Source organism: Phyllostomus discolor, chromosome 1 (assembly GCF_004126475.2).
Source record: "Phyllostomus discolor isolate MPI-MPIP mPhyDis1 chromosome 1, mPhyDis1.pri.v3, whole genome shotgun sequence".
NCBI classification, from domain to species: Eukaryota; Metazoa; Chordata; class Mammalia; order Chiroptera; family Phyllostomidae; genus Phyllostomus; species Phyllostomus discolor.
This window is the reverse complement of record NC_040903.2, coordinates 145,015,836-145,028,753: the sequence shown is the minus strand read 5'-3', so window position 1 is coordinate 145,028,753 and position 12,918 is coordinate 145,015,836. Positions and strand designations below refer to the sequence as shown.

The 12,918-nt window shown below is 42.0% G+C and overlaps 1 pseudogene and 1 gene segment (V, D, J or C); both read left to right on the top strand.

Moving 5' to 3' along the window:
• Nucleotides 1–396: 396 nt before the first annotated feature.
• Nucleotides 397–1,315, top strand: LOC118498265. The segment is given in 2 exon segments: nt 397–683; nt 812–1,315. Coding segments are annotated over 2 exon segments (550 nt in total).
• A 7,673-nt stretch (nt 1,316–8,988) lies between these two features.
• LOC118498258 lies at nt 8,989–9,631 on the top strand (annotated as a pseudogene).
• The last annotated feature ends 3,287 nt before the right edge of the window (nt 9,632–12,918 follow it).

The window sequence follows — 12,918 nt, the reverse complement described above, 5'->3', positions numbered from 1 at the left end:
GTGGAGGGAAGGAGGAACATTCTAAGTAGAAGGGTTCATCCCCTGGTTTCAAGGAAGCAGTGGTAGACTATATCAAGATGAGAACTCAGATAATGCCTTTCTTCCACTCTCACTATACCCTGTAATGTATAAAACTAACATAATACTAGGTGTGAATACACATTAGAAACTGGGTCTAGGGAGACTTCAGCAAGCCATATTGCCCTGAATCATAAAGAGGGTGACTGAGGAATTGTGCACTGTCTAAGCATCATTACACCATCATGAAGTCTGCAGAAGGTGCTTGGTGCTTCCTGGAGCTCTTACTCTCACCCCAGACACTTAGTGCTAGTCCTTGTCTAGAATTTAAGCTCCATTTCAAGGTAAATATCAAATTCAAAGGTGTGAGGAAGGCTGCAGGACAGAGGAGAAACCACAAGAGGGCGCTGCTCCCCTTGGGTGCTGCTTTGACACAGCTTCCATTTCTGAACATGCCTCTCTTTATAGCCCGTGACATGAACTTGCAGGGCAGTTTGTCTTGCCTAACACACGAGTCAAGATTTTCTAGAAGATTCCACCAAAGGATCACGAAAGTAGAGGAACAGCCCTCTCAGCTGTGGTGTTACCAAGCAAACCTGCTGCTGGTTCTCTGCCAGCCATGCTATCTGCTACCAGCTTGGTACTTATGATCTTGTTGATGTTGGGTAAGTAACATTTCTCGGGATTTCTAAGGTGTTCTATTCTTTGGTTTTAGGATAACTTTTCATTCTAACCTAACTGGAGACTATCCCTCTGCCTTGCCAATATATCAAGGCCTTTACTTTATTTTTAGGAGGGACCAGTGGAGACTCAGTGAGCCAGACAGAAGGCCCTGTTACCCTCCCAGAGGGAATAACTTTGACACTGAACTGCACTTACCAGACCACCTACACTGGTACAGAATATCTTTTCTGGTATGTCCAACATCAAAACAAAGAGCCTGTTCTCCTCCTGAAAAGCTCATCAGATAATCGAGAGGTCCACAACAGAGATTTTCAGGCCAAACTTGTGAAGACTCAGAAATCCTTCCACCTGCAGAGACCTTCAGTGCGAATGGCAGACTCGGCAGGTGTACTTCTGTGCTCTGAGTGACACAGTGCGGGAGTCTACAGGGGGAACTGAGCACAAACCCAGAGGGGCTCACACGGGGCTGCAGGGGAGCAGCCTGGTTATTCTGGGAGCCACAGGGAGCTTCTCTGGCTGTTCTCGGGAGACATACAGGTATTTGACAGGGAAGTGGAGACTATATTTTCTAAATACCAAAATACTTGTTATGGCAAATATGTCTATTAATTGAGAGTGTAGGACACAGCTTTTTCTGCTTCTGCTACAGTGTGTATCCTATTAAAAACATTTTTCCCCAGTTAGTAAATACAAGTATGATGTCAACATGATGTGAAAGTTTCACTGATTCTCTGTGACTTTTCTAGCACATTAGTAATTTATGCTAAACCAAAGAACTATCAGGAGAAGTTTCTCATTATAAAAAGTGCCTCAACTGCCACTTCACTGTAAGCAGAATTTGTTTCAGTGGGTGAAGAATTCCCAGAGTTTTCAAGGCAAGCAACAGGGTGAAACTGAGAGGAAGGTAAAATGACTCTGGGGTTGTCCCTAACTGTGATCTTAACATATCGACTTTATGAAGAACAATTACATGTAAAAGTTTGATGAATCTGGCCTTCTTGGAAATACGTGTTCTCATGAACCTGTATCTGAAGAGGGGAAACATGAGTCCTGATGTTCAAAGCCACTGTTGCATAAATGTCACTCACACGTGGGAAGATAATGAAGCACAAACTTTATTACCCAGGGGTGCTCAGAGGAGAATCCCAAATCCTGAGCCCAAACCCAGGCTCATCACAGTTCCTTTAAATACTTGTTACAGAGCAAAGAGGGGAGGGGGATTCATCTGCTAAAGCAAGGGAGCATACAGAGGCAGAAGTGGAATGAAGGTCAGCATTTCGACCTTGAGATAGCGTTACTTAGCAACGTCTTTTAGCTGGCTCCTTACCTAAAAATAACTGTTACTCAGTTTTTGTCCCAACAAAACTTGCAGGTGTTACAAAGAGTAAAAAGCCCCTTTGTGAGACTTTCTACTTTCTTTTCCTGCCACACTACAAAGATTTACTGGCTATGATACAAGGGACAAATGCCACAGGCTATTGAATATTGCTGGTACATTTAATAGGATTTTAGTTTTTTTATAATGCTCTGTTTACAAAATTGTATAGTCTAAGGATTTTCCCTATGTCAATTTTCACCATAATTAATATGTGTGGTTGGAATCACAAGAGGATTTTCAGAAATACATGTATTGAGTTCTAACAGTAATCCCTGTACTTAGGCACTGAGTAGAATTTTCTCAGATTCAGTTTACACACAATGTATGTTTTCTCCCTGCTGTTACTGAACATGACACACACATGACACATTTTGTGACTCAGTAGGCCTGTGTGAAATCATTCATTAACAACAAAATATTTCTTATGTAAATTTTACTGGATTCCATGCAAGGTGGAAACAAAGACTGAGACTAAAAGCTTTGCCTTCTTGTTAGAAAGTTAAAACCCAATGATTGCTTTTCACGTTGATTCTCTTGGGAGGAAAGGAGGCTTATGTAAAACCTAAAGGTGTGTACATAACTATGTTATCCAGTGTATTTGCTGTAGTTCATAATAAACTGCATTCTATAAAAGTCCCACATTTTCCATCAAAGAGGAATTAACTGAACAGGATTCCATTTCTCTACTGCTTATTTCCAGTCCAATTAGTTATAACTAGACAAAATAGGTCTAGCTCAGGTGCCTAACATGTCCCAGTAGTAGAGGAAGCATGAGACACAACACAGTCAAACTTGTCCTATATTTACTAATTCTATTTCCTGTTTGGGGGCAGAGCATCACACAGTCCAGTAACTTTGCTTATACCTCTTCAGCATGGGGTACAAAATTAATATCTGCATTTTAGTCAAAATAGTAGGAATTTCACTCAAGAGAAGAGCTACCAATATGCTGATTGCCAACATGCCTAAGGCAGTCATTGCCTCTATCTGGGCTAGGTGAGGATGGTCTAGGTGAGGATGGTCACAGACACAGGGCTCCAGCTCCTCTCAGTGCTGAAGGCTGTGGGGAGAAGCAAATTACTGTTTTCTGAGGAGGCTTAAAAGGGAGGGTAATGGGCAATGGAACCAGAGTGCAGGCTCCTAAGCCACATCCCTTATTCCCTTAGGGATACAGTCTCTCTTCTCTTTCCTGCATGATCCAGCATGGCCCAGAGGAAAGGTCTAGTCTGCAATTTCTGTGGTAGAGAAAGAGGCTGTATCCTTGTCTGTGTATATGAAACTAGCAGTTACAGTTATTATTTATTCTGGTACAAATGGCCACCAAGTGGGAAAATGACTTTTCTTATTCATCAGGAGTCATATAATGGGAAAAACACATCAGAGAGTTGATATTCTCAGAGAGCTGTGTTATTCACTGTTGAACTTTCAGAAACCAGCCAGTTTCATCCATCTCACCATCACAGACTCACAGCTCAGAGATTCAGCCATGTATTTTTCTGTGCTTGGAGCCTGTGGGAGCCCCACAAAATTGTCCACATGAGATAGAGCCCCTGGGGAGAGACTCCATCACAGACAGGATGAAGCAAGGGACTGTGTCAGCACAGGTGGGGGGTTGGCAAGGAAACCTTCATTCAATTCCTGTAGAATGTCCAGATAGGTCCTTCAGTGAAAGCAAATGCAGTCTCCCATTCTTTAGAATAGATTAAGATAGCATACATAGCATATACAATTTTATAAAACCAAAAAGGGCAACAGGAAAATCTATGAATCTCTTGTTGAGTTTATTGAGATGGGAGAATAATCTAATTACCTTTAGATGAAATAAGTGACTCCATTGTTGACATTGTTAAATCTTCAGAATCATTCATATATCTATGAATTCATCATAATGTCAAATGACTTAATCTACTTACAATAAAAATTTCTTTCATTGGTTTTTCTTAAAAACATATCATTACTCCCTGAGGTAGAATCAATTATTTAATTTAGATTCTTCCTATAATCATACTAATGATCTCTCACACAAAGGTATAGGCTTGAAATGTTCCTCAAACCACCTCTCTTTGGCTCCTCTCTTTTTGTGACCTGATCATGTTTTTTAAAAAACACCAGAATGTGTTGTTCTCTCATGTGGAAGCTGTCTACAGAGGAGATGTTCAAAGTGGGAATTTGTCCTAACCTGTAGAGTCTCCTGCCTTCCCTTCCCCCTTGCCTGAACCCCACGTCCAGGTGTCAGGGCCAGAATGACAGCTGCATGGCAACCAGGGCCCACCTGTGATTGTCCAGTGTCTGCTTCCTGTGCAAACATAGGTTCTTTTTAAACAGATGTTACATTAGGTACTGAAGAGCAAAGATTTTTATTTTTTGTTCTGCATTAGTGTTTAAAAATATCTGAGTTAATTCTCAACATTTAAAAATCAGACATCACATTAAAAACTGGATTTCTAACTTCTTTTGGAAAAGCTCTAGGAACATGAGATTCTTGGGGGTAGAGGTCAAAAGTTCTCTTTAGGACTTCAATATAGTCTCATTTTATTTTAAAATACCTGCAGATTTACCAGTCACAATATGCTTTTACCTAAAAGTAAAATTTTAAATTATTAGTCATGTATAATATATAAGCTATTGCACTAGGACAAAGAAACCTGAAGTAACATCTCATTTAACTATTGCAATTTTTCCCCGACATCACCTCTATCACAACATGTATTCCACTTTTATAAACTCAAGTCTTTTCATTAGCTCAAAAGACATTTAGTTTTACAGGAAGCACTGGGAAAACATGAGTTAGCCAGTCTGACATGGTTCCCACATTACCAGAGAGACCACGTTCCAGCGGTGTCCAGCGTGGAACAGCAAGCACAAAGAGCAGTTGCAGTGAAGTTTCAGAGCTTATTACACAAGTAACCTTAGTAACCTTAATCAAGTTGTTAACTTCTCTGAATCTGTTTCAACATCTGTAACATGTGGAGGTTGAATTAGGAAGTTGCTGTTGAATAACCTGTTCCAGAATTCTGGCCTCACGGGGTACTCAGTCCACTGTTATTTTTCAGTCCTAACACTTACTGCCATCCCCCTGTATTAGGAAAGGGCTGTTAGGTGTTCTGGAAGTTGCCACGGTGCTCTACACATTACATGATAATGTCCTGGGAGCACCAAGGGGCAGGAGGCAGCAGGGAGAGAGGACAGCGACTTGGGCAATTACGTGCTTACAACACAGGAGCTACTGCTCTATGCACCTGGGCAGGACCGAGACGGGGAGGGGTGAACAGGCACAAACTCATAAGTAAAAGTTGTTATTTGCATTTGATGTTATGCTTTCTTTCACAAAAAGAGACACACTGTCTTGTCTTAGTTTTGCAGAATTGGGAAATGTAGAAAATTCCCTTTTGCCAAGCATAAAGGCACACTGAGATGGGATCTGCTAGCTGGAACTCCAGACGATACAACTCCTCCTGTGAAGTTGTAGGCAGGTTGAGAGGCCAATTTTGAGTTACAGGGTTGTCCAATGTCCCTTGGACAATGAAAATGATTCACCCAACCCTAGAGAATCTAAGAACCTTGTAAGAGGGTGAGACCCTTTGATATCAGAGAGTTTTGTCTAGAGTGGGGTCTCAAATGCCAAAGCTCACAGGTGCCATGAACAGAATGAAAATGAGTGGGGATGTCCAAATATTTTTAAAAAGCTGCAAGTCTTAACCAGCACTGATCCTCAGTAACAGAGGGATGAAGGAAAGTAATGTTTCAAAATCAAGGTTTCTCCCAAGTAGACTGCAGTCCTGCAAGGTGATTCAAAGATTGAGGCTTTGTCCCTGAGTCCTCGAGTCCCACCCAAGTCAGGCTGCAAGCTTATTAGATATGGACGGGCTGAGACAGAAGCAATAGGGCAGAGAGCCTATGGGTGAGGAGCTGAGGATGGAAAGCTGCCACAGCCCACAGGACAGCTGGGGCTCTCTGAGTGGCCCCTGAAATGGACCCATGAATAAGGTGGTGGACTGCAGCCATCAGGCTCCAGCCCCTGCTGCTTCTTCACAATCCTTCCTCTTCAGGCATTCCCTGAAATTACCTGAGGTGTCCCCCACATCTCAGAGCCCCTGCTCCGGCACATGATATCCCTACTGCAAAGTTATACCAGTGCCCTTGGCTAGAGTTTGACTGAAATTAGATAAAAGTAACACAAATTTAAACATTTCAACAAATAAGCAAAAGCTAATGCTCACTCAATGCACTGTCCAGTTTCCTGAATAACTTAGACCACACAATTTCTGTTCTGGACCTGACCTACTGCATTGTTTTTAAAGAGGGAATTAAGTAGCTATCAAGTACACATGACTTGAGATACAAGTAAGCTCTGAACCTGATCCTTTATGGCACGTCTTGTGCTATACGCAGCAGTTGTGTTCAGTCTGGCCCCTGGTGCAACCTGTCCCCTACCTGTATTGTCTACTGTGTTTGCCCTTATTCCCTCCTTGTTCCTGATGGTGGAATGCAGATTCAACAGCTTAGTGCCCATCTCCCATGTCATCTTTAAGAAAAGCCTTGCATTTGACTTCACAATGAAAGTTTCCTTTTCTTAAACAAAGAGAAAAACTTCCCACCAGTGTCAGATGGCCTTGGGTGTGAACAGTACTGTCCTCTGAAGTAGGGTGGAACCCCTGTGTTCCACACCATCATCACTCTACAATCTCCAGTCCTCAGCATATCTGGACAGAAAGAAACAGATTAGCTGGATGTGAAATACTAACTCAGTCTGAGGAGCTTCCTAAAGAAGTGAAACACATCATTTTTGGTTGTTTACTAGATTTGAAAAAAATCTTCCCTTTTGATGTAATAACCAATTTACAGGCAATACAATGGATAAAGGAACATGTTAAGCTCATCAGAATTATACAATAAGCAAAATCCACTGTATGAAAAACTCACAGGACAAACCTGATTTCTCCAACAATAAACTACAAGAAATGAAGTGCAGTGAGAAGGTCTAGAGACCAAAAGGGGTTTACACATTTAGTGGGTAAGTCTGTGAATTTACAGAATAATGCTTGTGCTTTAGAGTTCCCAAATGTGCACAACAGTGTAAGGGCAGCCAGGGGATCTGCTCAGCCAGAGATTCTTGCCAACATGCTAACTCTATTCATGAGCTGAGTTTTTGTGAGAATTAGAGACAATTTTAATGTGGTGAGAAAATCTGTTTAGAGTGAATATTTTTCATTTGAAGAGAAGTAATTTTGTGTTCCACAGACTTATTCCCAGCCATTGTTATTATATGGACAGCACAGCCACTGAGCAGTCTGTGTAGCAAAGTATTCCAGCAGTCTGCAGGAACAAGGACCCAGTGCCTTACATGGTTTGTGGAAGCAGGAAACAATGCTTTGCTCTCTTGCTATTACACCATCAGAACTTGCTTAAAGTAAACCCAATTCTATAGAAACAACAAGTTGTGAAAACGGCCCTTTTCATCTTCTACTGGGTTTGTTTTACCAGCACAAATAATAACAATGCAGTAAAGAGCTGACAATGAGCAAGCAATACCTTTAGCTGAGATGCCTCACTTCCCTAAGGAACAAATAAACAGGAGACAGCTATACACCATATGCATGCCTCTGGAATGAAGAGAGCTGGGCCAATAATATTAAGCATCAAAACTTGGCTTTCTAAAGGCAAATACTTAATTGGATTAAAAGAATGATGTGACAGAAGTAAAAGGACAGTGTTTCAAGAACCAGGTTACCTAAGTAAGCTTACCTGTCCTTCATAAGGCTAAAGGTGTAAGGCTGCTGCTATTCAAGTATGGTCCAGCAACCCCTAAGGACACCCCTTCAGGGAGGGGGGGATGCCCACTCAGTGAGTCAGTGAGTGTCCTCTCTCCTATGTGCAGATCAGTACTCAGTCAAAGACTCAAAGTGATCAGTGCACCTTTGCAGTTCTCATATTCTCTCTCTCTCTCTCTCTCTCTCTCTCTCTCTCTCTCACACACACACACACACACACACACACGCACACAGCAGATCTCTCCTCTCTGGTACACTTTCACAAATTCTAGGAGTTTCTGGATCCCCAAACTCCTCTTCTGTCTCATCAACACAGTGAGATGGCTGGGTTATTTTTGCTATGCTCTCACTGCACTGAAATGGCCTCCAGGAAGCAAGCTGGGGCAATATTAGGACTCACTTCACTGTTTTCTTTATCTATCTCTGTGCCACCTGTAGTTCAATGTCCAAAAATTGTTTCATTATTTTGTCCAGCCTTCTGTTTGGAATGTCAATTCCTATAGCACTCTAATTTTGCCAGTGAAACAGAAATTACAGTAATTTATTATACTTGCATTTTACAAATGCAGCAGTCCCTGAAGTATTGGGGGAAAACTGGTTATTCAACCACAGATTATTTGAGAAGAACTGTGTTAGAAAATGCTTCCTGTATGGCATTGAGTCTTGGGGGATGAATAAAACTAAGTCAGGTGAAGGACTGGAGCAGTTTCTAGGCAGAGGGGTCCTTCTCTGTCCATAAGAATCATGGGGACATATGCAAGGAAGAGACCTCAGACTATTTGTGCCTGGGATTATCTGGGAAGCATTAGAGCTCTGTATCGTGCAAGAAATGATGGAAGTGATAAGTAAATATTTCTCCAAGAATACTAATTAACCTATAGAGCAAATATTTAGTGCTTTCTACTTAGAGTTCTTTCCCCTTCTGTGTCTAACCCTCTGGCAGTTATTAGGAGGAATAGGGTCCAGGACACGGTTGTGGTGCAATTTGAGGGACAGCCACCAGAGGGCGATGTTTCCTACTGATGCAGTTTCTGGTTGTGTTCATGGGCTGCTTTGACTTGAGTGCCTCTGTAGCAACAAAAAAGACTGTTGTGCAGAAAGGGGCTCTAAGTTATGGGTGAGGAGTGGCTCTAAGGGCCCGCTGGGGACTAGTCTTATTGAATTCAGTGTATTCCAGGGAGCAAGGATCATTTTCTTCTGCCAGCATGCTTTCTGCCACCTGTTCCATTCTTGTGATCTTAATAGTCAGTAAGTAACATTTTATCTTAAATGTTAATGCTTTTTCATTTTCCTATAATTATAGATAACTTTTAGTTTTCTTCTTTGGCTGAAAACTCTCTCCCTATACATTTCTATCATAACAAAGTAATTCTCTTTTAGGAGGGACTAGTGGAGACTCAGTGACCCAGACAGAAGGCCCTGTTACCCGCCTTGAGAGGACAAGTATGATCCTGAACTGCAATTACCAGACCACTGATTCAAGTCCTTACCTTTTCTGGTATGTCCAGTATCTCAATAAAGCTCCTCAGCTCCTCCTGAAGGGTACAAGAGACAACCAGAAGGTAGAGAATCAAGAGTTTCATGCCAAGCTTGTGAAGAGTAGCAGCTCCTTCCACCTAGAGAAATCATTGCTCCAAATGTCAGACTCGGCGGTGTATTACTGTGCTGTGAGTGACACAGTGGGGGAGGCTGCAGGGGGAGCTGAACACAAACCCAGAGGGCTGCAGGTGGGGCCTGGCTGTCGGCAGCCCTGGGAGGGAAGTTATATTCTCTCCCTTAGCAATATCAACTCCAGTAAGGGTTTCCCCAGGAAACTGAACCAAGCTCAGGTAATACCTATAAGTCTAAGAGGTTGGCAATTGCTCTGCAGGTAAAGAAGGGTGAATGTCAGTGTTAAATAGAACCCATGCTTTGAGCCCCAGAAGGGCTCAGCCAGAAAGGCTTCTCTCTTCTCCAGACTCCAATCCTTTCACAGAAAACATTTGTAGAAAAACTCTATCGTTAGATGAATGTCTACCAAGATATTTTAACTATTTAATTATTTAAAAGCCCTGTAATCTTGTGCTTTTCATGCAAACATTCACAAACCAACTGAGGAACTTAGGATCTGGTCTTTAGTGTTCTTCACAACTAAGTGTCCACAGCTAAGATGGACAGATGGACATGCCCCCTCTGACTCAGTCCTTGCCACAGAAAATTCAACCCAACTTCACACTAACTCATCACTCCATACAACTTCTCAGAAAACACTGATATGGAAAGTGTCATAGGACAGGGCACTGAAGGAATCCCCTCCTCAGGTTCATGCTCCTCACTAGGTGAGAGGCAGCCAGTCTGGAAAGGCTGCATCCAGAGCATCCTCCCCCTGAATGTTCAGTCTTCTTTGTCATCACCCAGATCCTTATCCTGAGGATGATGTGCTCAGTCACCTGGGTTTGGGCTTCAGGTTCCAAGATAATTCATCTGAAAGGAAGCCAGGATTTTGATCCATCTCAGCTCTTTAAGCTAAAGTATGTTAATATTATGATATATTTACCTGTAAAACAAGAAGGATCTGTATGCAGAGACCATGGAGACTTCCAACAATAAGGGTTAATATTGTCTAGAGAGTAAGAAAATAAAGAGTCTAGGAATAGGAAAGAAGATTAGTCAGCTCTAATAAGAAATCATTGAGAATTTTTTTTTAGATTATTTTACTGACCTTATGACTTCAGCTGAGTCCATAGAGACAGGATCAAGGATACCTAAGATTTATTCCCTCCTTGCCTCAGTGTTAGTTATTCCTGGTTCACCCCCTCACCCAAATCCAGACTTCCTCTCCATCTGTCTGTCCTAGTTCTATGTCCTGGTAGTCCAACTCCTGTGAATGGTATCATCAGGCTAGCCTTGCTTTATTGACATCTTACTGCATTCAGCCATGGATAAAAACTGGCAAGAGACCTGTGGGTTGGAAGAGAGAAAGTGAAGTATTTCCCCTTTTGCCCTCTAACAGCCAGGATGTGGTGGTTCTGCCATTGGCTGCCTCCCTCTCTGTTTTGGACTAAATGTTTGTGACTCTCCACCTCCAATTCATATATTGGATTGCTAACTTCCAATGTAATGGTGTTTGGAGTTGGAACTTTTGAGAGGTAATTAGGTTTAGATCAGATCATGAGTGTGAGACTGATATGATGGAATTAGTATCATTTTTTAAAAGACATTTTGCCTGGCTGGCATAGCTCAGTGGATTGAGCGCAGGCTGCAAACCAGTGTCGCAGGTTCGATTCCCAGTCAGGGTACATGCCTTGGTTGCAGGCTATGACCCCCAGCAACCACACATTGATGTTTCTCTCTCTCTCTTTCTCCCTCCCTTCCCTCTCTAAAAATAAATAAATAAAATCTAAAAAAAAGAAAAGACTTCTTGTAGAAAAGTATGATCCCAAGATTGATAAAGACAAAGAAGGCCACACTGAGGCACATGACAATCAAAATTCTGAAAAAAAATTTTTTTTAATAAAGCTCAGATCCTAAAATAACTCACCAAAAAATTAGAAATGGATCTGCTCTTTTGACCAGTGATCTCACTTCTTGGGATATATCTGAAGGAACCCAAAACACTAATTTGAAAGAACATAAGCACCCCTATGTTTACTGCAGCATTATTTACAATCACCAAGATATGGAAGCTGTCCAAATATGCATCAATAGATGAATGAATAAAACAAGTATAGGACATTTACACAATGGAATACTACTCAGCCACAAAAAGAAGAAAATTCTACCCTTGGCAACAGTATGGATGGACCTGGAGAATATGATGCTGAGTGAACTAAGCCAGTCAGAGAAAGACAAATACCATATGATCTCACTCATATGTGGAATCTAATGAACAAACTACACTAACAAGGAAAATGGGAACAGACTCATAAATGGAGAGCAGGATGACAGCTAGTTGGGGGTTATTAGTGGGTAGAGAGCTTGAGCAAGAAGAAAAAAGACTCATGGACATGGACAACAGTGTGGTAACTGCTGTGGGGAGGGAGGTATAATGTTATGTGGCTGGCTGCTGCTGGTGCTTGTCCTAGGGCTCACTGAGGCCAGCTGTTGCTTGTGTGAAAGGATTTAGGAAAATATAAAGCCTGAGCCAAGACTCATATGGAAAAGCAGTTTGGGTGGGCCCATAGGTTGGGTGGGACCAAGTCTTTGGGGATCTCCAAGGTGGATCAAACAATGTTAGCCAGGTTGATGGAGTCTCAGATACTGGCACCAGTTGGTAGCTCTGTGGCTCTATGGGTCGGGGGAGAGGGTGATTTAGAAAAAGGACAATGGCCTCTGGTTGTCTAGATGCCAGGATATGTCAGTTTCTCCCAGTATGCCACTGGTGCCTTTCAAGTTGCTACCCCTAGTGCTGGAGTTCAGAGGGAGGGAGTCTGAATAGGTGAATCCATGTGTGTGTTATTTAAGAGGAACTGCTTGAGGCTCCAGCAGTTTCTTCTACCAACTCATTCCACACTGGTTTTTGCAGCCAGAAGTTGTAGGGATTTATCTCCCTGACACTTGAGCCCTGGGCTGGGGGGCCTGGTGTGGGTCTGGGACTCCTTGCTCCCAACATATCCCTCCTGAATTTTTGTCTATCACATGTGGGTATGGGACTGGCCCATTCTACGTCTGCACCTCTCCTACCGATCTGGATGGATGTGGTTTCTTTAATTCAGTAGTTGTCAGACATCTACTCAACTTGATTTCTGATGGTTCTGAGTGATAGGTTTTTTATATTTCAGTTGTTATTTTGATGTGGTTGTGTAAAGAGGCAAGCCATGTCTGCCTATGCCATCATGTTAACCAGGAGCTTAAAGCAATTCTAATTGTGATTGTCTTCCAACATCTATTCCATGCCAGGTCTGTGGGTGCCTCTGACTAATCTAAGTAAATTATTTTGATCTAAAACAACTATTTAAATAAATAAAGGCAAATTGTAAGGAATGAAATCTTTCCATTTGTGACAGCATGGATGAACCTAGAGGGTGCTTTGCTAAACAAAATAATTCAGTCAGAGAAAGACAAATACCATCAAATTTCTCTTATATG